The sequence below is a fragment of the Mustelus asterias genome, chromosome 1, assembly GCF_964213995.1.
Source record: "Mustelus asterias chromosome 1, sMusAst1.hap1.1, whole genome shotgun sequence".
Classification (NCBI taxonomy): Eukaryota; Metazoa; Chordata; class Chondrichthyes; order Carcharhiniformes; family Triakidae; genus Mustelus; species Mustelus asterias.
In genome coordinates this window covers 159716134-159739074 of record NC_135801.1, presented here as the reverse complement: position 1 = coordinate 159739074, position 22941 = coordinate 159716134, and the positions used below count along the sequence as shown (strand labels likewise).

General features: G+C 42.9%; 1 protein-coding gene across 1 annotated transcript in view; it reads right to left on the bottom strand.

Moving 5' to 3' along the window:
- LOC144502125 (long-chain-fatty-acid--CoA ligase ACSBG2-like) overlaps positions 1-22356 on the bottom strand; it is a 69577-nt gene extending 47221 nt beyond the window's left edge. Inside the window, 4 exon segments of the mRNA XM_078226079.1 lie at positions 7737-7857; positions 21455-21543; positions 21952-22170; positions 22306-22356. Coding sequence (XP_078082205.1) covers positions 7737-7857; positions 21455-21543; positions 21952-22170; positions 22306-22356 — 480 coding nt within the window.
- Positions 22357-22941: the final 585 nt, after the last annotated feature.

Genomic DNA, 22941 nt, shown 5'->3' with positions numbered 1-22941 from the left:
GGCCATTTGGCCCATCGAGTCTGCACCGACCACAATCCCACCCAGGCCTTACTCCCATATCCCTACATATTTACCCGCTAATCCCTCTAACCAATGTGAATCCTGTTCACATTGAGGGTATCCTCCACCACGTTGGTGCCATTACCACTATGGTAAATGGGATAAATTTTGAAATGATCTAGCAACTCAAAACTGGGTGCAATTATTCAAAGAGAAAAGAAACTGAAAAATTCAACCAAACTTAATGTTAGATAATCACAAAAAGTGCAACACCGCTCCCTTTACCTTCTCCCTCTCACCACTCAAGGCCCAAATACTCTATTCAGGTTAAGCAAAGTTTCATTTGCACTTTCTTCAATTCAATTTGGTTTATTGTATTTGTTGCTCCCAATGTGGTCACCTCTACATAGGGGAGACTAAGCGCAGACTGGGAATCGCATGTGACAGTGGATGACACCCAGTTAGTGAGGCCTCGCCATCAGGATTCTTTCCTTCATTAATATTGAACAATTCATTTCCAACTCCAATTTGACCCACCTTACTGGGAAGTTACATTCTTCAGGCCGAATTCTCAGTTTGGCAGAATAAATTAAACGGGCAGGAATCAAATTGGGACGTTCATGCAACAAGATATGAAACCTTTGCTCAGTCCGCTAGCAAAACCCCAGCCTTCCTGTTGCTTGCCATTTTAACTCAGCACATTGCTCTCATGCCCACATGTTCATCTTTGGCCTGTTGCAATGCTCCAGTGAAGTCCAGTGCGCACTGGATGAGCAGCAACTCATCTTCCGGTTGGGCACGTTGCTGCCCTCGGGACTCAACATCAAGTTCAGGATTGTGACCTTTCTCCTCCATCGTAAACCGCTCCTCCACACCACCCCCCCCCCCCCATCTTAAACCCTCCCTCTTTCTCTTTAATGTTCCATACATGTATTGCCACAAAACATCCGCGCCCCCCGCTCCCCCCCCCCCAACTCCTCCCCAACCAGGACATCTGTCTTTTGTTCTTAAAAGTTTCTACTTTTTGTTGTGGTTTTTACATTCTCCCTCCTTTCAGTTCTGACAAAGAGTCTATGGACTCGAAACAGTAACACTGTTTCTCTCCTGATAGATGCTGGCTGGCAGACCTGCTGAGATTTTCCAGCATCCTCTGCTCTTGTTAATGTTCGAAAAAACATGACCAGGATCGGATTATTTAAAATTGAAAACCCAGAGGCAAGCTGGGAACAAAACTGCATAATACCTATGGAAAAGAAAAATTGTGGCAGTGGATAGCAGGGAGATAAATTTGAATTTTCCCCCCTTCAAAAAACAAACCAGTTACAAGCCAGAAAATAGACAAAAAATGGTATGACAATTAAAATGTTAGCTACTTTGGAACCGCCAAAAAAAACTAAGTCATTTCTTTGGTCATCTGTCCCAATATACCATTATTTGAATGTGTCAAGTTATGTTTAAAAATCTTCCTATGAAATTCCTTGGACTGCTTTACTATATTAAAGGTGCTATATAAATAGAAGCTATTGTTGTCTTCATTTGTTGGTCAACCAATCCAACATGAAAATGGTAAGCCGTTGGGAGACAGAGGCGTTAATTAGGGCCATTGAACATAGATTTTTAAAAAAAACCAGTCAACAAACAGACTTGTCAAATAAACAGATAATCAGCAAATGAAATTCAATATAAATGGGGTGTGTGAGGTGGTTAACTTAGGTAGGATGAATAAGCAGGAAACTAAATGGGGAAAAGAAGCTTGGAGATCTGAGATACAGATACTTAAATCAGGTTTACAGGTTGATAGGACCACAAGAGTTCAAAGTACTGGAGTCCATTTCTAAAAGAATTCAATTTAGAAGTCATGGAGATAATGCTAAATGTCTGTAGAATCTTAGTTAGACCAGATGCCATATTTTGTAGCATGAAGATCAGAATTGTGCACAAAGAATATTGAGTCACAGGAGAAAGTGCAGGAAAAAAATATAAGGAAGTGACTCTCAGGAAAGAAAGAGCAAGCTTGGTGTGGGAGGAATGGGTTCGAATTCATGGGGCATTGGCACCAGTATTTGGGCAGATGGGACCTGTATAGATGGGATGGTCTCCGTTTGAACCGTGCTGGGACCAGATTCCTAGCAAATCGTATCACTAAGGCTGTAGATGGGGCTTTAAACTAATTTATAGGGGGGAGGGTGCAGAGGTAAGAGGAATTATGAAATCAATGGTAAAGAGGGAGCGAGTGCAAGTGAATGAGGGCATTCAAATAGTTAAAGGAGTAGAGGGCGAGAGAGAGGTTGATAGCGTTTCATCAAATCGGGTCTAGATAAAAGCTGGAATAAAGACACTTTGCCTGAATGCAAGAAGCATTCGGAACAAAGTTAATGAGTTGAGGGTGCAAATCAGCACTAATGGGTATGATCTAGTGGTCATTACAGAAACGTGGCTGCACGGAGACCAGGACTGGGAGATGAATATCCAGGGGTATCAGGCATTTAGGAAGAATAGACAGGAAAGAAAAGGTGGTGGGGTAGCTCTGTTAATAAAAGATAATATCAGGGTAGTAGTGAGGGATGACATAGGCTCTAAGGAACAAAATGTGGAATCGTTATGGGTAGAGATAAGGAATAGTAGGGGGAGAAAGACACTAGTAGGCGTGGTCTATAGGCCCCCAAATAATAATGTTGAGGTGGGGAGGGCTATAAACAAGCAAATAATGGATGCGCGCAAAAACGGAACGGCAATAATCATGGGGGACTTCAACCTGCATATTGATTGGCTGACTCAAGTTGGAAGAGGTGGGATGGAGGAAGAGTTCTTAGAATGCTGTCGGGATAGTTACCTTGAACAGTATGTTACAGAACCAACGAGGGAACGAGTTATCTTAGATCTGGTAATGTGTAACGAGGTAGGTAGAATTAAGGATGTTCTTGTGAAGGACCCTCTTGGGTCAAGTGATCACAATATGGTCGAATTTCTGATACAAATGGAAGAGGAGAAAGTAGGGTCCCATACCACTGTCCTCGGTTTGAACAGAGGGAAGTACGATAGGATGACGGCTGAATTGGCTAAGGTGGACTGGGAAAGCAGACTGGTAGGTAGGACAGCTGAGGAACAGTGGAGGATTTTTAAGGAGATCCTTTTCAGTACTCAGCAAAAATATATTCCAGTGATAAAGAAGGGCTGTAAGAAAAGGGATAACATGCCGTGGATAACGAAGGAAATTAAGGAGAGTATTAAATTAAAGACCGATGCGTACAGAGTGGCCAAAAATAGTGGAAAATCAGAAGATTGGGAAAACTTTAAGTAACAACAAAGAACGACTAAGAAAGCGATAAAGAAAGGAAAGATAGGTTATGAAGCTAGGCTAGCTCTAAATATAAAAAATGATAGTAAAAGCTTTTACAAATATATAAAAAGGAATAGAGTGGCAAGAGTGAATGTTGGACCCTTGGAGGACGAGAGGGGGGACTTAATAGTGGGAAATGAGGAAATGGCTGAAACTTTAAATAAGTTTTTTGTGTCGGTCTTCAAGGTGGAAGACACAAATAGTTTACCGAATATTAACAATAGAGGGTTGGTAGGAGGAGAGGTACTCAATACAATTAATGTTACCAGGGAGGCAGTGCTTGGTAGACTAACGGGACTGAAGGTGGACAAGTCCCCGGGCCCGGATGGAATGCATCCCCGGGTACTGAAAGAAATGTCAGAGGTAATAACGGATGCGTTAGTGGTTATTTATCAAAATTCATTGGATTCTGGGGTAGTGCTGGCGGATTGGAAAACGGCTAATGTTACGCCGCTGTTTAAAAAAGGAAATAGACAAAAGGCGGGTAACTACAGGCCGGTTAGCTGAAGTCTGTAGTTGGGAAAATGCTGGAATCCATTATTAAAGAAGAAATAGCAGGCCATCTGGATAAGAATGGTTCGATTAAGCAGACACAGCATGGATTCATGAGGGGAAAGTCGTGCTTGACGAACATGTTGGATTTTTATGAAGATGTGACTAGTGCGGTTGACGGAGGGGAACCGGTGGATGCGGCGTTTTTGGATTTCCAAAAGGCATTTGATAAGGTGCCCGACAAAAGGTTGCTGAAGAAGATTGGGTCACACGGAGTTGGGGGTAGGGTGTTAGCATGGATTGGGGATTGGCTATCTGACAGGAAGCAGAGAGTCGGAATAAATGGGTGCTTTTCTGGTTGGCGGATGGTAACTAGTGGCGTGCCGCAGGTATCGGTACTGGGGCCTCAACTATTTACCATTTATATGGACGATCTGGAGGAGGGGACTGAGTGTAGAGTAACAAAGTTTGCAGACGACACAAAGATAAGTGGAAAAGTGAATCGTATGGAGGGCGTAGAAGGTCTGCAGAGAGATTTGGACAGGCTGAGTGAGTGGGCGAGGACCTGGCAGATGGAGTACAACGTTAACAAATGCGAGGTTATTCACTTTGGAAGAAATAATAGCAAATTGGATTATTATCTAAATGGAAAGAAATTACAACATGCTGCTGTGCAGAGGGACCTGGGGGTCCTTGTGCATGAGACGCAAAAACCCAGTCTGCAGGTGCAACGGGTGATCAAGAAGGCAAATGGGATGTAGGCCTATATCGCAAGGGGGATAGAATATAAAAGCAGAGATGTCTTGCTGCATCTGTACAGGGCATTGGTGAGGCCGCAGCTGGAATACTGTGTGCAGTACTGGTCCCCGTATTTGCGGAAGGATATATTGGCCTTGGAGGGAGTGCAGAGAAGGTTCACCAGGTTGATACCAGAGATGAGGGGTGTTGATTATGAGGAGAGACTGAGCAGATTGGGTTTGTATTCGTTGGAATTTAGAAGGCTGAGGGGGGATCTTATAGAGACCTATAAGATAATGAAGGGGCTGGATAGGGTAGAGGTGGAGAGATTCTTTCCACTTAGAAAGGAAACTAGAACTAGAGGGCACAGCCTCAAAATAAAGGGGGGTCGGTTTAGGACAGAGTTGAGGAGGAACTTCTTCTCTCAGAGGGTGGTGAATCTCTGGAATTCTCTGCCCACTGAAGTGGTGGAGGCTACCTTGTTGAATATGTTTAAATCAGGGATAGATGGATTCCTGATCGGTAAGGGAATTAGGGGTTATAGGGATCAGGCGGGTAAGTGGAACTGATCCACTTCAGATCAGCCATGATCTTATTGAATGGCGGGGCAGGCTCGAGGGGCTAGATGGCCTACTCCTGCTCCTATTTCTTATGTTCTTATGTTCTTATAAGCTGGAAAGAGGGACAGAATTTTCCACTATGGGTTGGTATGCTGATATTGGAGCAAAATATGGATCCCAACCCTGCACTATGCTGGGAACAGTCATCCGATACTGATTGTGGAGGGGACTCCTTCACAGGGTGGCCACAGATATGTTGAATTGGGCAGTAAGGGGCTTCAAAGTCTGCCCAGAATGCTAGTACCTGGTCTGCCTCTAAGAAGCCATCTCCAGGCAGCTGTCATGCTGCTGACAATGCGGTAGGTCCCAGACCAATTGGGAAATGTCAGTCAGTCTCTGATCTGTAGCCTTAACTTGTCTTTTAATTACTTTATCTATTATTTTCAGGTGGTAACCTTTCCACCCAATCTGGCCTTCAATAAAATTGTTCGAAGGTGCCAGCAAAATAGGCATTCTGGTCAGTTGCACATAATTACCACCCACCCACATCCATTATCGCCTTCACATCGAGGCAAAAACGTGCCCAAGGACACATGTTAAAGTCTTTGAAATTATCAAGGAGTTTGATGGGATTTTCACAGTAACTTCATTGCAGTGTTAATGTAAGCCTACCTGTGACTAATAAACAAACTTTACTTTAGGATTCATGTAGAGAAGCTGATTCTACTTTGGACAAGTCCAATAGGTGGAGAAGTTCAAAACAGACACTAGCAGCTCAAATAAAGAATTTAAGATGAATTGCTGTACAGAGTGAATGAAAGTAGCTGCATTGATATAAATATGTGGAAAGAGGGAATAGTATAGTTTGGGAATAGAGTGGGAAGAGGCAACTAGAGAGGACAGATGTTTGTGAGGCTCTGAAACAGCAAAGCAAACCAAATAGGCCAGTTCATTCTGTGGTGCAGGGAACTGTGGACCCGCACGCCCAGATCCCTCTGTATGTTAATGTTCCTAAAGGTTCTGCCATTTACAGTATAATTCACACTTAAATTTGATCCTCCAAAATGCATCACCTCGCATTTGTCTAGACTAAACTCCATCTGCCATTGTCTAGATTAAACTCCATCTGCCATAGCTGGGAACAAAACTGCATAATATCTATAGAAAAGAAAAATTGTGGCAGTGGATGGCAGGGAGATAAGTTTGAATTTCCCCCCCTTCAAAAAACATAATTCACGTCCTGATAATGTGGTGACCAGAATTGCACGCAATACTCCAAACGCGGCCCAACCAAAGTTTTATAAAGCTGCAACATGATTTCCCAACTCCTGTACTCAATGTCCGGGCTGATGAAGGCAAGCATACCATATGCCTTCTTAATCATTTTGGCCACCTGTGTTGCCATTTTTAGGGAACTGTAGAATTCCTTGAAGAAGTAACATTCAAAGGAAAATGCAGTTCACATGGTTTATATGAATTTTCAAAATTAACATGGAACCAGATGAAGGTAATTTTGTGTGGAATCAAGGAGAATATGAGCACATGGAAATAGAAAGTGTTGGAAGGCAGAAAAGAATAGAAACCGAAGGAAATTTTTAGACAGAAGAATGTGGAGAATAGTGTCCCACGGCGGCACGGTAGCACAGTGGTTAGCACTGCTGTTTCACAGCTCCAGGGTCCCGGGTTCGATTCCCGGCTCGGGTCACTGTCTGTGTGGAGTTTGCACATTCTCCTCGTGTCTGCGTGGGTTTCCTCTGGGTGCTCCGGTTTCCTCCCACAGTCCAAAGATGTGCGGGTTAGGTTGATTGGCCAGGTTAAAAATTGCCCCTTAGAGTCCTGAGATGCGTAGGTTAGAGGGATTAGATTAGCAGGTGGGGGTAGGGCCTGGGTGGGATTGTGGTCGGTGCAGACTCGATGGGCCGAATGGCCTCCTTCTGCACTGTAGGGTTTCTATGATAAGTACACTGTGTAGGATGACTTATTTACTGTCCTTCATACACACATAAATGATTTAGAATTAGAAATTGTGAGAATATAAAAAAACATTGAAGATGCCAAATTAAGGAAATAAAGCAAATTGTCTCTAAGATCATGAAGGTCATAAGGTCACAGATAAGTTAGTGGAATTAATATATAATTGTCGGATACAATTCAATACATAGCAAAATGAAAAAACATATTTCAATGTAAAAATAGGTAAAGGAAATATACCAATGAGAGAAAATCCTGATTATTCTTATTCAACAGCAATGTGATTACTTTCACTGCACAGACTGGCGTTGTTCAAGAACGTGGCCTACCACCATTTTCTCAAGAGCAATTAGCGATAGGCTACATATGAAGGCATTTCCAACAACACCCACATCTCAAGAATTAATTTCTAAAACACAATAAAATGATGGACTTGAAATGCAGGAGAGTAACCTTAATGCAGATACATACATCATTAAAAAGATAGTATCATCTGTTTGTGCTGTGAGATTGCATTCAAGGATTCTGCGGTCCACCCTCCTGCTTATAATGAATGGCTTACAACTCTTTTGCTTGTGAAAAACACATTATGCAATTGTTAAAACAGAATGTAGTTTAAAATTAAAACATAGTACCTCCAGAATTTTATTTAATTGGCTTGTGTTCTCCAACACTATAACATTAGCCTCACTGTGATGTGCCACATACATGCATGCTTCTGCAGAATTTGTTGCATAAATCCCAACAGCCAAGCCTCTACGTTAGAGAGAAAACTACTATTATTACATGTATAATTTTTCAGCCAAAATGCTGAATTTGCATAACTGTTGACAGAAACTTTTAATTTCACAAGCAACTCTATAAGAAGCAACAGCAGTAGGACTGCAGCCTGTAACAATACAATTTACAATTCACCTTTTACAGATTAAAATTTGTTTTGACAGCTCAGTTGTTAAGATAGTGAGTAACTGATTTGAGTAACTATACAGAGTGAGCAGTGCTCGGTTGTGAGGGGACTGCAATGCCACCAACATCTTTGGATTAGAGTGCAAAATTAGCCAGCAGCAGGAGCTTTCTGTCCGTTCACGGCAGTGGGGTTTTCCAGTCCTGCTGACGCGCCACCCCCACCGCAGGTTTCCCAGCCGCAAGGGTGCATTTAATGGGAAACGCCATTGATAAAGGCAGGACCAAAAGTTCCCACCACCGGCCAATGGCGGGCCGCCACTCCAAAACATGCGGTGGCGGATTGTGCAAAAAATCCCGCCCAATGTTCCTGCTCTAAATTAGAATAGAGTGATTTCTCTATGATGGGGAATGCAAGCTGTAATGAGGAAATGTGAAATTTACAAATGGATAGGTTAGGTGAGTTGGCCAAAATCTGGCAAATGGAGTTAACATGGATAAGTGTGAGGTTATCCATTTTGGTCAGAGGAATAAAAAGACAACTTATTGCCTAAGTGGAGTTAATCTTCAGAATGCATTGGTGCAGAGGGATCTGGGTGTCCTTGTTCATGAATCGCAGAAGGTTAATATGCAGGTGCAGCAGGTAATAAGGAAGGCAAATGGAATTTTGTCATTCAATGTTAATGGAATAGAGTATAAAAGTAGCAGTGTTGTTGCCACTGTATAGGATATTGGTGAGTCCAAGGCTGGAATTCTCCCATCCCGTCTGCCACTGGAATTCTAGCGGGCAGGGGATGGATCATGTAAAGGTGCATTGAAGTCGGGCGAGAATCTCCGGTTTTCAGGCGAGCACGGCCGGAGAGTACCACTCCACATCTGGAGTACGGCACACAGTTTTGGTCTCCTTACTTGAGGAAGGGTGTAAATGGCATTAAAGATGGTTCAGAAGGGTTCACTAGATTGATGTCAGGGATGAAGAACTTGAGATTGAGCAGTTTAGGCCTGTAAACACTAGAGTTTAGAAGAATGAGAGGAGATCTAATTGAGGTATATTAGGGCTGGTACATGTACAATGGTACATACAGTGGTTAGCACTGCTGTCTCACAGCTCCAGGGACCCAGGTTCAATTCTGGCCCTGGGTGACTGTCTGTGGGGAGTTTGCACGTTCTCCCTGTGTTTGCATGGGTTTCCTCCAAGTGCTCTGGTTTCCTCCCACACTCCAAAGATGTGCGGGTTAGGTGGATTGGATTGGCCATGCTAAATTGCCCCTTAGTGTCCAAGATGCGTAGGTTAGATGGATTAGCCAGGGGAATTCATGGGTTTACTGGGGTCGGGCGGGAGAGAGGGCTGTGGTAGGATGCTCTGCCAAATGACTTAATCTGCATTGTAGGGATTCTATGATTCTAGAAGATGCTAAAGGGGATTGACAGAGTGGATGTTTCCCCTTGTTAGACATTCAAGGATGAGAGGCCATAATTTTAGACTAAGGAGTGGCAGATTTAAAACAGAAATGAGGAGGAATTACTTCACACAAAGTATTTTGAATCTGTGGAGTTCTCTACCCCAGAGTGCGGTGGATACTTGAACGGTTATGGGCAGCAGGCAGGAAGGCGGAGATGAGGCCGAGGTGAGATCAGCCATGATTGTATTGAATAGCAGAGCAGGAATTGCCTACTCCTGCTCCTAGTTCTCATATTCTTAGAATGAGGACAGCATTAAACTTGGCTATGATGTCCCCTTGAGGTGAAAAGACTGTCAGTTCTGATTGCCTAGACTCTCTATGAAGCATGTGCTTGGGCACAAGAGTGTGTTACTGGTACCTGTGAAAATAACACAAGAACATACAAATTAGAAGCAGGAATAGGGTATTCGGCCCCTTGTATAAGGTATTGGTGAGGCCACAACTGGAGCACTATGTGCAGTTTTGGTGTCCTTATCTGAGGAAGGATGTCCTTGCTATAGAGGGAGCAAAGCAAAGGTTTACCAGGCTCATTCCTGGGGTGACAGATCTGTCATATGAGGAGAGATTAAGTTGGTTAGGGTTATATTCACTGGAGTTTCGAAGAGTGAGAGGAGATCTCATAGAACCTTATAAAATTCTAACAGGATTAGACAGGGTAGATTCAGAAAGAATGTTCCCGATGGTGAGAGGAATCCAGTACTAGAGGTCATAGTTTGAGGATAAGGGGATTAGAATTGAGATCAGGAGAAATTTCTTCACCCAGAGACTGGTGAATGTGTGGAATTCACTACCATAGGAAGTAGTTGAGGCCAAAACGTTCATAGAATCATAGAATCCCTACAGTGCAGAAGCCCATCGAGTCTGCACCGACCACAATACCACCCAGGCCCTATCCCCGTAACCCCACATATTTACCCTGCTAATCTCCTGACACTAAGGGGCAATTTAGCATGGCCAATCAACCTAAACCACACATCTTTGGAGTGTGGGATGAAACTGGGACACCCAGAGGAAACCCATGCAAACACGGGTAGAATTTGCAGACTTCGCACAGTGACCTGAGGCCAGAATTGAACCAGGGACCCTGGCGCTGTGAGGAAGCAGTGCTAACCACTGTGCCACCATGCCTCCCAGAAGAAATTAGATATAGAGATCAAGTGATATGAGGGGTGGGGGGTCAGGATATTGAATTTGATGGTCAGCCATGATCATAATGAATGGTGGAGCATGATCAAAAGGCCAAACGGCCTACTCCTGCTTCTAGTTTCTGTGCTCCAACATTTAGTGCGATCATGGATGATCTGACTTGTGGCCTCAACTCCGCATTCCACCTACTCCCCGATAACCTTTCACTCCCTTGTTCGTCAAGAATTTATTTATCTCTGCCTGAAAAATATTCACTGACCCTGCCTCCACCACTTTCCAGGCAAGAAAGTTCCAAAAGTTTCAAACCCTCACAAAAAAAAATCAAAATTTCATCTATTTGAAATGAGAGACTGCTTATTTCAAAACTGTGTCCCCTAGTTCTAGTCTCGCCCACAAAGAAAACAGTTTTTCTGCTTCCAGCCTGTCAAGTCCCCTTGCGATCTAATATGTCTCAATACGATGACCTCTCAATTTTCTAAACTCCAAAGGATACAGACCCAGCCTATGCAACTGTTTCTCATAAGGTAATCACCACCCCTCACCCTCCCATCGAAGATATCAATCAAGTGAACCTTCTCTGAACTGCTCCCAACACATTTGTATCCTTTCTTAAATAAGATCAATACTGTATACTATATTCTAGATATGGTCTCACCAACTGTACAATTTGTACTAAATCATTACCTAATTTTATATTCTATTCACCCAGATCCCTCTGTACTGCGACTTCTCTCCATTTAACTAATATGATGCTTTTTTATTCTTTCTACCAAAGTGGAAAACTGACATTTTCCACATTATATTCCATCTGCCCAACTCTGTCACCCCACCCCTCCCCAGCTTCATCCTCTGATCATCTTAGTTCCCCCAACACTTTCGCCACTCTCCCTCCCCACTCCCAGCTTCATCACCCCATGACATCTTCCCCCCCCGACCTTCCTCACTCACTCAGAAGATGAATGATCTCATGTGCTCCACCAGGGTAAATCTACCTTCCAGGCACCCTAAGCTCTCACTCTAATAAGGGCATCAGGCACTTTAATGGTTACAGTTTGCAGGTATCTCTCAAAATTTTAGCAGAAGGGATACCTGCAACAAACATCTCACACACACACTTTAACACCTGTCTGCAAATTTCCCACTTCTAAAATTTCCATCTTGTTTCCTGGCCCCCCCCCCCCCCCCACCCCACCCACTGGAGCCAACTGCTGCATTTCTATACTCTGCACCTTTGTTCTGCTTTTTACACATTTGGATCTCTTAATGGAGGCTCTTAGCACCATTCTCAGACTTTATCATCATCATTCCTTTTTGTCATTTTGTCTATGCCATTCCTATCAATTACAGTCCCCCCACCTCCCCCCCAACAGTAGAAACCTTGTCTGATTTTCCTTGTCTTCAGCCTTGACGAAGGGTCCCAATTCAAAGGGTCACCCTGACTCAAAACATTGGCTCTATTCAGACCTGCTGAGACCGTCTACCAAAATTGTTTCAGGTATTGTCAAGTTTCCAGGTACGGAAAGGTCTTCACTTGGCACAGTTTGTTGTGGATTCTCAGTTGACTCTCTGGCAAACTAGTTCAAGTTGATAAAAGTTGATCAGCGTATCTTCTGCATCCTACATTGTCTCGCGTTTGTGCAGTTTGTAGGAGACGGTACGTGGAAAGGTATCCACTTTTCATTGGTGGTACAGTTCCTTGCGAATATTTCTTGACCTTTCTGAAAAACACGCATTTAGCCCTGCTCTCACGTCGTATATATGACTTTGCTGTTTCCTCTCCATAACTTCTCTTGTCTTAGGCTACTTCAGCAAATCAAATGCTGTGCAAAACTGATGTTTTATCATTAGTAACAGCAGAGAACCTTGGGTTGTCCAATGTGTCATATTCCTTTACATCATCAGGAATTGGCTTAATCGTTGAGACAATGATCCTTTTGGTAATTTCTGAATTCTTGTGAAATGCTCTGTGGCCCATTGTCACTAAGCATGTTGTTTAGGGTAACCAAATCGTGCAAAATTCTCTATCATCTCTCTGAGGAAGTAATCTTCACAATGACAACTTCAGGCCATTTTGAGTGCACATTGACTGCAATGAGGAACAAACATCCTTCAAATGTTCTGGCATAATCAATAGGAACTCTGCCATAGCCCTTCTGGCCATTCCCATGAGTGTAAAGGCGCTAGAGGTGGCAAGTTTTGAACTTTTGCACATGATGAACACATCCCTGCCTTGTCCTCAATTTTGCTATCAAGCCCTAGAATAGCTTCACCAAAAATAACTTCTCCTTCATCCTTACTATCCCGCAATGACCTTCATGAAGTTGGTTTAGGACGTATTTCCTTAATAATGATAGAATGATGATCTTCATTCCTCAGAGGAGACAACCAGCCTATGCAGATAATTTGAATCTTCAAAGAACAAAGAAAAGTACTGCACAGGAACAGGCCCTTCAGCCCTCCAAACCTGTTCTGATCATGATGACCTAACTAAGAACCTACTGCCCTTGGTTCGTGTCCCTCTATTTCCTCCCTATTCATGCACCCATCCAGATGCCTTTTAAATGTTGCGAATGTGCCCGCTTCCACCATATCCTCTGGCAGCGTGTTACAGGCACCCACCACTCTCTGCATGAAAATTATTCCACAAACACCTCTCTTAAACCTTCCCCCTCATCTTGAACCTGTGCCCTCTTGTAATTGACACTTCCATCCTTTGGAAAAGCCTCTGACCACCCACCCTGTCTACACCTCTCATAATTTTGTAGACCTCTATCAGGTCTCCCGTCAGCCGCTGTCTTTCCAGTGAAAACAATCCTAGTTTATTCAACCTTTCCTCTTAGCCAACATCCTCGAGACCAGGCAACATCCTGGTGAACCTTCTTTGCACTCTCTCCAAAGCTTCATGTCCTGATAATGTGGTGACCAGAACCGCACGCAATACTCCAAACGTGGCCCAACCAAAGTTTTATAAAGCTGCAACATGATTTCCCAACTCCTGTACTCAATGCCCCGGCTGATGAAGGCAAGCATACCATATGCCTTCTTAATCATTTTGGCCACCTGTGTTGCCATTTTTAGGGAACTGTGGACCTGCACGCCCAGATCCCTCTGTATGTTACTGTTCCTAAGGGTTCTGCCATTTACAGTATAATTCACACCTAAATTTGATCCTCCAAGATGCATCACCTCGCATTTGTCCAGTTTAAACTCCATCTGCCATTGCTTTGCCCAAGTCTCCAATCTATCTATATCCTATTGTATCCTCTGACAATCCCCGGCACTATCAGCAACTCCACCATCTTCGTGTCATCTACTACAAACAACAGGGGTCCCAGCACTGATCCTTGCAGAACACGACTAGCTACAGATCTCCATTCTGAAAAACAACGTTCCACCACTACTCTGTCTTCTATAACCAAGATGTGGAGATGCCGGCATTGGACAGGGGTAAACACAGCAAGAAGTCTCACAACACCACGTTAAAGTCCAACAGGTTTATTTGGTAGCACAAGCCACTAGCTTTCGGAGCGCTGCCCCTTCATCAGGTGAGTGGGAGTTCTGTTCACAAACAGGGCATATAAAGACATAAACTCAATTTACAAAATAATGGTTGGAATGATCCACTCACATTTTCTGTACCTTTAAGACTTGATTACCTGTAAAGACTCGCATTCCAACCATGATGAAGGGGCAGCGCTCCGAAAGCTTGTGCTACCAAATAAACCCGTTGGACTTTAACCTGGTGTTGTGAGGCTTCTTACTGTGTTCTATAACCAAGCCAGTTCTGTGTCCATTTAGCCAGTCCACCCCAAATCCCATGTGATTTTAGTTTTTGTACAGTGCCAAAGGCCTTACTAAAGTGCATATAAACTACATCCACAGCCCTCCCTCATCAATTTGCTTTGTCACCTCTTCAGAAAACTCAATCAAGTTGGATTCAAGACCTTCCCCGTACAAAACCATGCTGCCTGTCACTAACTAGACCGTTTTCTTCCAAATGTGCATATATCCTGTCCCTCAGTATCTTCTCCAAAACCTTTCCCTCCATGGATATCAGGCTCAACGGCCTATAATTTGCTGGATTGTCCCTGCTTCTTTTCTTAAACAGGGGAACACCATTGGCTATTCTCCAGTCCTCTGAAACTTCACCTGTGACCAAAGAGGATGTGAAGATATCTTGTTAGGGCCCCAGCTATTTCTCCCTTTGCCTCCCACAGTAATCTGGGATAGATCCCATCCGACCCTGGGGACTTGTCTACCTTAATGCGATTTAGGATACTCAACACTTCCTCCTTTGATATTTTGACGTTCTCAAGAGCGTTCACACATCTAACCCTGACCTTATCAGTCATGTCCTTCTCCTTGGTGAAAACCGATACAAAGTACTCATTAAGGATTTCACCCACTTCCTATGGTTCCACGCACAACTTCTCTCCCTTGTCCTTGAGTGGACCTACTCTTTCTCTTGCTACCTCTTGCTCCTAAAGTATGCAAGTGTAATTATGGCTTTAACTCAGGGTTTGTTCCCACAGTCTTACCATGAAGCACCATGTCCATAATTTCTGACAGAAGTGGATCAATCATGGTACATTTCTTAATTTGTCCTACATTTACAGGAATGTTATCGACTTCTTCACAATGATTACACTTCTTCAGAATAAAAATGTTACCATTCAAACTATTCATTGATGATGCATTAGGGAAAGGTAATCTGGAGAGTCCATCAGCGTTCCCATGAAGATTTGACTGCCGAAATTTTATCATAAATGTGTGAGCTGACAATTGTAACGCCCATCTCTCTGTCCTGCTCACTGCTAGAAAGGGAACACTATTGTTGTCAGTGATTGATAATCCATTAGTATGATCGATAATCCATTCGTAAATGCATTTTGGAAGGTCTAATACAGATAGGAAATATACAGTAAATGGCAGAACCCTTAATAGTATTGATTGGGTGTACAGGTACACAGGTCACTGAAAGTGGCAATGCAGGTGGAGAAGGTAGTCAAGAAGGCATACGGCATGCTTGCCTTCATCGGCCGGGGTATTGAGTTTAAAAATTGGCAAGCCATGCTGCAGCTTTATGGAACCTTAGTTAGGCCGCACTTGGAATATGATGTTCAATTCTGGTCGCCACGCTACCAGAAGGATGTGGAGGCTTTGGAGAGGGTACAGAAAAGATTTACCAGGATGTTGCCTGGCATGGAGGGCATTAGCTAGGAGGAGAGGTTGGAGAAACTTGGTTTGTTCTCACTGGAGCGACGGAGGTTGAGGGGAGACCTGATAGAAGTCTACAAGATTATGAGAGGCATGGACAGAGTGGATAGTCAGAAGCTTTTTCCCAGGGTAGAAGAGTCAATTACTAGGGGGCATAGGTTTAAGGTGCGAGGGGCATGGTTTAATGGAGATGTATGAGGCAGATTTTTTACACAGAGAGTGGTGGGTGCCTGGAACTCATTGCCAAAGGAGGTAGTGGAAGTGGATACAGTAGTGACTTTTAAGGGGCGTCTTAACAAGTACATGAATGGGATGGGAATAGAGAGATATGGTCCCCGGAAGGGTAGGGGATTTTAGTTAAGTCGGGCAGCATGGTCGGTGCAGACTTGGAGGGCCGAAGGGCCTGTTCCTGTGCTGTAATTTTCTTTGTTCTTTGTAAAGTAAATTTCCTTCTATATAGATATTGGTAAAAACGTTTGATCCCAAACACGATGCTGAGAGCTTCCTTCTCTATCTGTGCATAGTTCATTTCTTTTTTTTTTCCCCCAAGAACCTTGATGCAAACTCTATTGGCTTCTCTTCACCATTGGGCATCATGTGAGAAACCACTGCTCCCAACTCATAAGGCGATGCGTCACAAGCCAGTTGTAATGGTAACTTCAGATCAAAGTTAGTAATGCCTCCTTAATTTGTACGAAGGCATAGTCAAGCTGATTCTCCCATTTTCATTTCCTGTTTTGACACAATAAGGTGTGTAAAGGCTTGACAATAGTTGATTAGGGACAAATCTTCCATAATAGTTTAAGCCCAAAAATGATCAAAGCTAATTTATATTTTGAGATACATTTTGAGCCTCAGTTATGGCTTTTACTTTTGAAGGTGATTTGTGCAGTCCCCTTGCATCTATGACGTATTCAATAGAAGATTTGAAGGATTCACGCTTATCCTTCAGTTCTCATAGCAGTCATCTTCTAGTCTCTAGAGTGTAGCATCCAAATATTAGAAGTGCTCTTCTTCATTATTTCCAGTAACTAAGATATCATCTAGGTAGCATTGGACTCCTTCTAGTCCACTAAGAATTTTATCCATGGTACATTGGAAAAACACAGGTACAGACATGATGCCAAATGGAAGTCTATTATATCTGAAAAGCCCTGTACGTGTCATGATTGTCAGATATCATTGTGAATTTAGATCTACATTTAGCTGGAGATAAACTTGACTAAGGTCAACTTCACTGAAATGCTAGCCTCCAGCTACCCCAGCAAATAAACCATTAATTAAAGGCAGAGGGTACTGCTTTGCACAGTACTGGACTGATAGTGATTTTAAAATTGCCACAATACGTACCAATCCATCTTTCGTCATTGCACATACTATCGGCATGGCCCAAAAACTTAATATTAATGGGTTTGAGAACCCCCATCTTGACCAGCCTCTCTAATTCTCCCTCAGCATTAGGCCTGATGGTGTCTGACACTGACCTCGCCTTTAAGCATCTTGCTCGGCTTTCACCTTAATCCTTAGCTTGACTGAGATCTCTCATGCTTCCCAGCTCTGAATGTTTCATTAAAATCATCGGTAGACCTGCTGCAGGCTCCAACCCAATGAGATTCACCTCAACCCAGTTTAACTTCATTCTCTCCAGTCAGTTTCTCCTAGGGCTGGACAGTTACCTTTAATGAAGTGCAGGGACAAGTCTGTAGTCTGTCTGTTTAGCTGTACATTTACATCGATTCAGCTCCTTAACGGGACTACTCCAGTATAGGTTTTGAGTATTATCTTTGACAGTTTCAAGGCAATGCGTGTAGTTTCTCTTGGTAAACAGTTTCCAATACATACATGACCTTCTTCTGATGACTGCACATCAGCAGCTGCATGTTGAGGGAGTGGAATCCTTTCCTGTTGAAGATGATCAGCGGCTGCTGCCACAGAACTCTTAAAGTGACATGTGTACAATCTATGGCAGCCTGCATGTATGAGAAGCCAAAGATTGCCACCAATCCTAAAAAATCAACAGCATGGCGGGTTTTATCCAGTGTGAACTGGATGTAATTAAAGTGCGTCACGTAAAGGGCCCCAAGGCACTCTCTCGTTCATCTCCAAAAATGAGAGGTGTCTTTGGTATACCCTGGGTCAGGCAAGTCACCTCCATGAAATGGGTTTGAGCTTCTCAGCCTCCAGTTCTTCTTAGGGGCCCATGGACCATGCACCTCGGGCTGAAGCTCTTCCTTAAATCCTGCCAGATGGCAATAGACCCTCTTCTGCTCCTAAGCCACATGAAAGCCACATGCCCGCAGTCTCCATTCAATCTTGTTCTTGTGGGCAAATGGAACAGACATATCAATACAGTTTACCTTGCAATGATCACCCTCCATCGTTAAACCAGGATGCCAGTGTCAAACTGTTGAGTTGCCCCCGTGCCATACATGCAATTCCCAGTTGTACCCTTGCAGCTGAGGCACATCTTCATCTTCCCCACCAACATGACAGTGCATTCACAAAGAGGCTTGGAGAGGTGTGTGCGCAGCTTCACGTGAGGCACTATCAGGCTGACTCCTCTGGGTGAGAGTAGAGCCCGTGTCTTGCACTAATTTAGTGATTGCACGCATTGTGCTCTGCTCGCCAAGTAGATCCCAAATGCTACGTGCTGACTTTCCTGGAGCACATTGCATATGGCCCATAGCTGTGCTCTGTTAATAGTTTAACCCTTCTTCCCCCTTCCAAATGAAGTGAACTTGTGCAGGTGCTTACATCTCGTTGTGAATCAGACTTGCTGGCGTGAGGGAGGAAAAATATGACGCCAGTAAATTCTTGTTTTAATGAATATTCATGCATGCATGAATAATGCATGCAAATGGCTCAGCTGAAAAGTCGACCCACCATTCGGCCACAGTGATTGCTTTTCCACCAGCGGGAATCCAAATTTTGGCCTGTTACCCAATTTTGTGCTCTCACCCACCAGAATTTCCATTGCCATCAGAATGAGAAAATTCCACCCAAAGTCCCAATCAAGTTTAAGCCCTACCCTCACATTGACTGCTGAACTTGTTGTTTTCTCTGCTTACAGTGCACACTTACCAAACTGTCATTTACTTTGGCTATCTTGTCTCAGTGAGTTGCACACACACACAACCAAGCTGCAACTTAACACACTTAGCAAAAACAGCCCCAGATAAAGAGAAGCCAGAAAACTTCCCTAAGCTCCACCCATCTCCATGATGGCACAGCTCTGGGATGAGCTCAAACAGACCTTGGAGTTAGGTACCTCTCATTTAAAATTCCTCCTTGGATCTGAAGAAAGAAATGGATTTTACAACCCTTTAATGTTTGCCAAATGCTTTAAATTTAGCTCTAACTTCCAAAACAAAAATATCTCTCCAGACTGCCTTTACTGCAACAATTGCAGATATGTTTTCTCAAATTCTTTAGGTAAGTAAGCCCACCTAATATTTTATTATCTTACCTTTCTAACTGTTACCTATTAAGTCAATGTGGCCCTGATCTTTCAGGTGTAATAGATTCCAAGTTGCTTTACTGCATTCACCGCAGAACTGATTTTGTCAACCAGAGCCCCATTTTCTACACTTAAAACTTTAATTCCTAAAACTAAAAGTTATTTTCTAAAACACATGAACTATGACTTGGATATTCACAACAATAGTTGCAATGAATATCTCACTGGACTAGAAGATCAAAGTGTAATACCTTGCTCAATGCCAACAGAAGGATGGCTGTACATTCCTCTGGAATCTACCTTCTCCACACAATTACTTAAAATCATATTTACTATCCCAAAATCCAGGAGAAACATCTGCAAGATGATTTGGTCTTCTTTGGGCAAAGTTGGTGGTCACTTCAAAATTTCATTAGCAACATTAGAACAGCCATACAGGCACATTTACCCAAGTCTGACCAGTCTGCAAAAGCCCCCACAGAAAAAATGGCAGGTGTTCAGGACATAAGTAACTGCATCATATTTTGAACTTTGCATTAATATGAACAAGCAGCCAATCTTTGACCTGTGGGTGCAAGTCAATTTTTTATTGAAATGTATAATAAAGAATATTAGCACAATATTAATGCACCATTTGTGGCGGGGAAAATGCAGGAGTCAATTATTAAGGATGTAATAACTAAACATTTGGAAAGTGGTGACAGGATCGGTCCAAGTTAGCATGGATTCACTAAAGGGAAATCGTGCTTGACAAATCTTCTGGAATTTTTTAAGGATGTGACCAGTAGAGTGGACAAGGGTGGACCAGTGGATGTTGTGTATCTGGACTTTTAAGGGGCTTTTGACAAGGTCCCACACAAGAGATTAGTGAACAAAATTAAAGCTCATGGTATTGGGAGCAATCTATTGACATAGATAGACAGGAAGCAGAGAGTGGGAATAAACGGGTCCTTTTCAGAGTGGCAGTGAGTGACTAGTGGAGTACCGCAGGATTCTGTCCTGGGACCCCAGCTATTCACAATATACATTTATGATTTGGCAAAGGAATTGAATGCAATATCTCCAAATTTGCAGATGACACTAAACCGGGTGGCAATGTGTACTGTGAGGAGGATACTAAGAGGCTGCAGGGTGACTTGGACAGGCTGACTGAGTAAGCAAATACAATATGTGGATAAATAAGCGGCTATCCACTTTGGTGGCAAAAACAGGAAGGAAGATTATTATCTGAATGGTGGCAGTTTAGGAAAAGGGGAAGTGCAACGTGACCTGGGTATCATGGTGGAATAGTCGCTGAAGGTTGGTGTGCAGGTACAGCAAGCGGTGAGGAAAGCTAATGGCATGCTGGCCTTCATAGCAAGAGGAGTATAGGAGTAAGGATGTCTTACTGCAGTTATACAGGGCCTTGGTGAGGCCACATCTTGAGTATTGTGTGCAGTTTTGATCTCCTAGTCCGAGGAAGGACTTGCTATTTAAGGAGTCCAGCAAAGGTTTACCAGACTGATTTCTGGAATGGCAGGACTGACATATGAAGACAGACTGGATTGACTAGGCTTGTATTCACTGGAATTTAAAAGAATGAGAGGGGATCGCATAGAAGCATATAAAATGCTGCTGGGACTGGACAGGCTAGATTCTGGAAGAACGTTCCTGATGTTGGGAAAGTGCAGAACTAGGGGTTACAGTCTAAGAATAAGGGGTAAGCCATTCAGGACTGAGATGAAGAAAAAAGTCTTCACTCGGGGAGTTGTGAACCTGTGGAATTCTCTACCACAGAAAGCTGTTGAGGCCAGTTCGTTAGATATATTCAAGAGCTTCAAGGGAGCTGGCTTGGTCCTTGTGGCTAAAAGGATCGAGGGGTATGGAGAGAAAGCGGGAGTGGGATACTGAAAGTGCATGATCAACCATGATCATATTGAATGGTGGTGAAGGCTTGAGGGGCCGAATGGCCTACTCCTGCACCTATTTTCTATGTTTAATCTTATAATTCTGAATAATGGCATAAAATCTCTAAACATTGTACGAATATATTCAATTTTGTCTCTTTATCAATTAACTTTTTGTCAAAATATAAAAAACATATTGAAGTTTATAATCAATCACTGATAGTATAATCAAGTCCATTAGGTTTCTTAAGATCACTAAGTTGCTATTTTTAAAGGCATACCCTGCCAAAATTGCTCCTACATTTGCTATTAACCACTCTGGAGAGTTGAATCCCAAGATGCCAACTCCATGGAAGCGTTTGAGACCAAGCTGTGAACACAAAACAGATACTTTACTATCTGACTCTCTTCCATATGTCCTACATCACAACAATTTCTACACTTCAAGATAATTGGTTGTAAAGCATTTTAGACTATCCAAAGACCAGGAATAGTACTATTTAAATACATGTCTTTCTTTAAAATTATGTACAAATATAATGGTAAATTTCTATAACAAAGTGATATACAGGTATGTTTAAGAAACCTGTTAATTTGCAAATTTATTTTTAACATGGCAGCTAAAATGCATAAGTCCCAAGAATAAAAGTTAACTTCTTTCATCAATAATTCAGCTTACTGGGAAAGAACTGAAGATTAAAACAGAACACCTTTGCATTTTTTCTACAAAGTATCTTACGCTTAGAGCATCATGTTAAGACAGACAGTGGGTGCTTGCCTTAAGAAAGCTTTTTGCTGCTTTTCTGCAATTGTTGTAATATTGTTCATAGGTCATCGTTTCCCATTGAATTTGTTGCTCGAAACCTAAAGCAACACAGTTACCATATTGTTCCACCGTCTGCTGGAACATCTGAGCAATTGTTAGTGGTGACACCCCATCACAACAGGTTTCCCCCACTCGGAGCCTAACCGCACCATCCTTCACCGTGGTCCACAACTCGGTTGCAGGAGTGAGTTTAATAGGGTATGAATGCTTAACTGTAAACAAAAAAAAGACACATAAACAATAGTCTTTTCTGAAGATTTAAACAGCCCGCCCTTGCCGGACACCTGCATGGATTACTTCTTGCACACCTTTTACATTATTCATGGGACAATGTTCCATTGCCTAATGTACAAGCATAACTGGATAATAAGCTAAACTTAGCAAAATGTAAAAGGGAGTGTTTAGTCACATGCAGCCCCAGTAAATTTAGCTTTGCAACTGGACAAACGGGTGTTTTTCTGGTTGGCGATCAGTGACAAGTGGTGTTCCTCAGGAATCAGTGTTGGGATCACAATTGTTTGCAATTTACATAGATGATTTGGAATTGGGGACCAAGTGTAGTGTGTCAAAATTCACAGATGACATCTAAGATGAGTGGTAGGGCAAAGTGTGCAGAGGATGCTGAAAATCTGCAAAGGGCTATAGATAGCTTAAGTGAGTGGGCAAGGGTCTAGCAGATGGAGTAAAGGTGAGGTCATCCATTTTGGTAGGAATAACAGCAAAATGGACTATTATTTAAATGGTAAAAAATTGCAACATGCTGCTGTGCAGAAGGACCTGTGTGTCCTTGTGCATGAATCACAAGAAGTTGGTTTGCGGGTGCAGCAGGTAATTAAGAAGGCAGATGGAATATTGTCCTTCATTGCTAGAAGGATGGAGTTTAAAAACAGGGAAGTTATGGTGCAGCTGTGTAAGGTGCTGGCAAGGCCACACCTGGAGTAC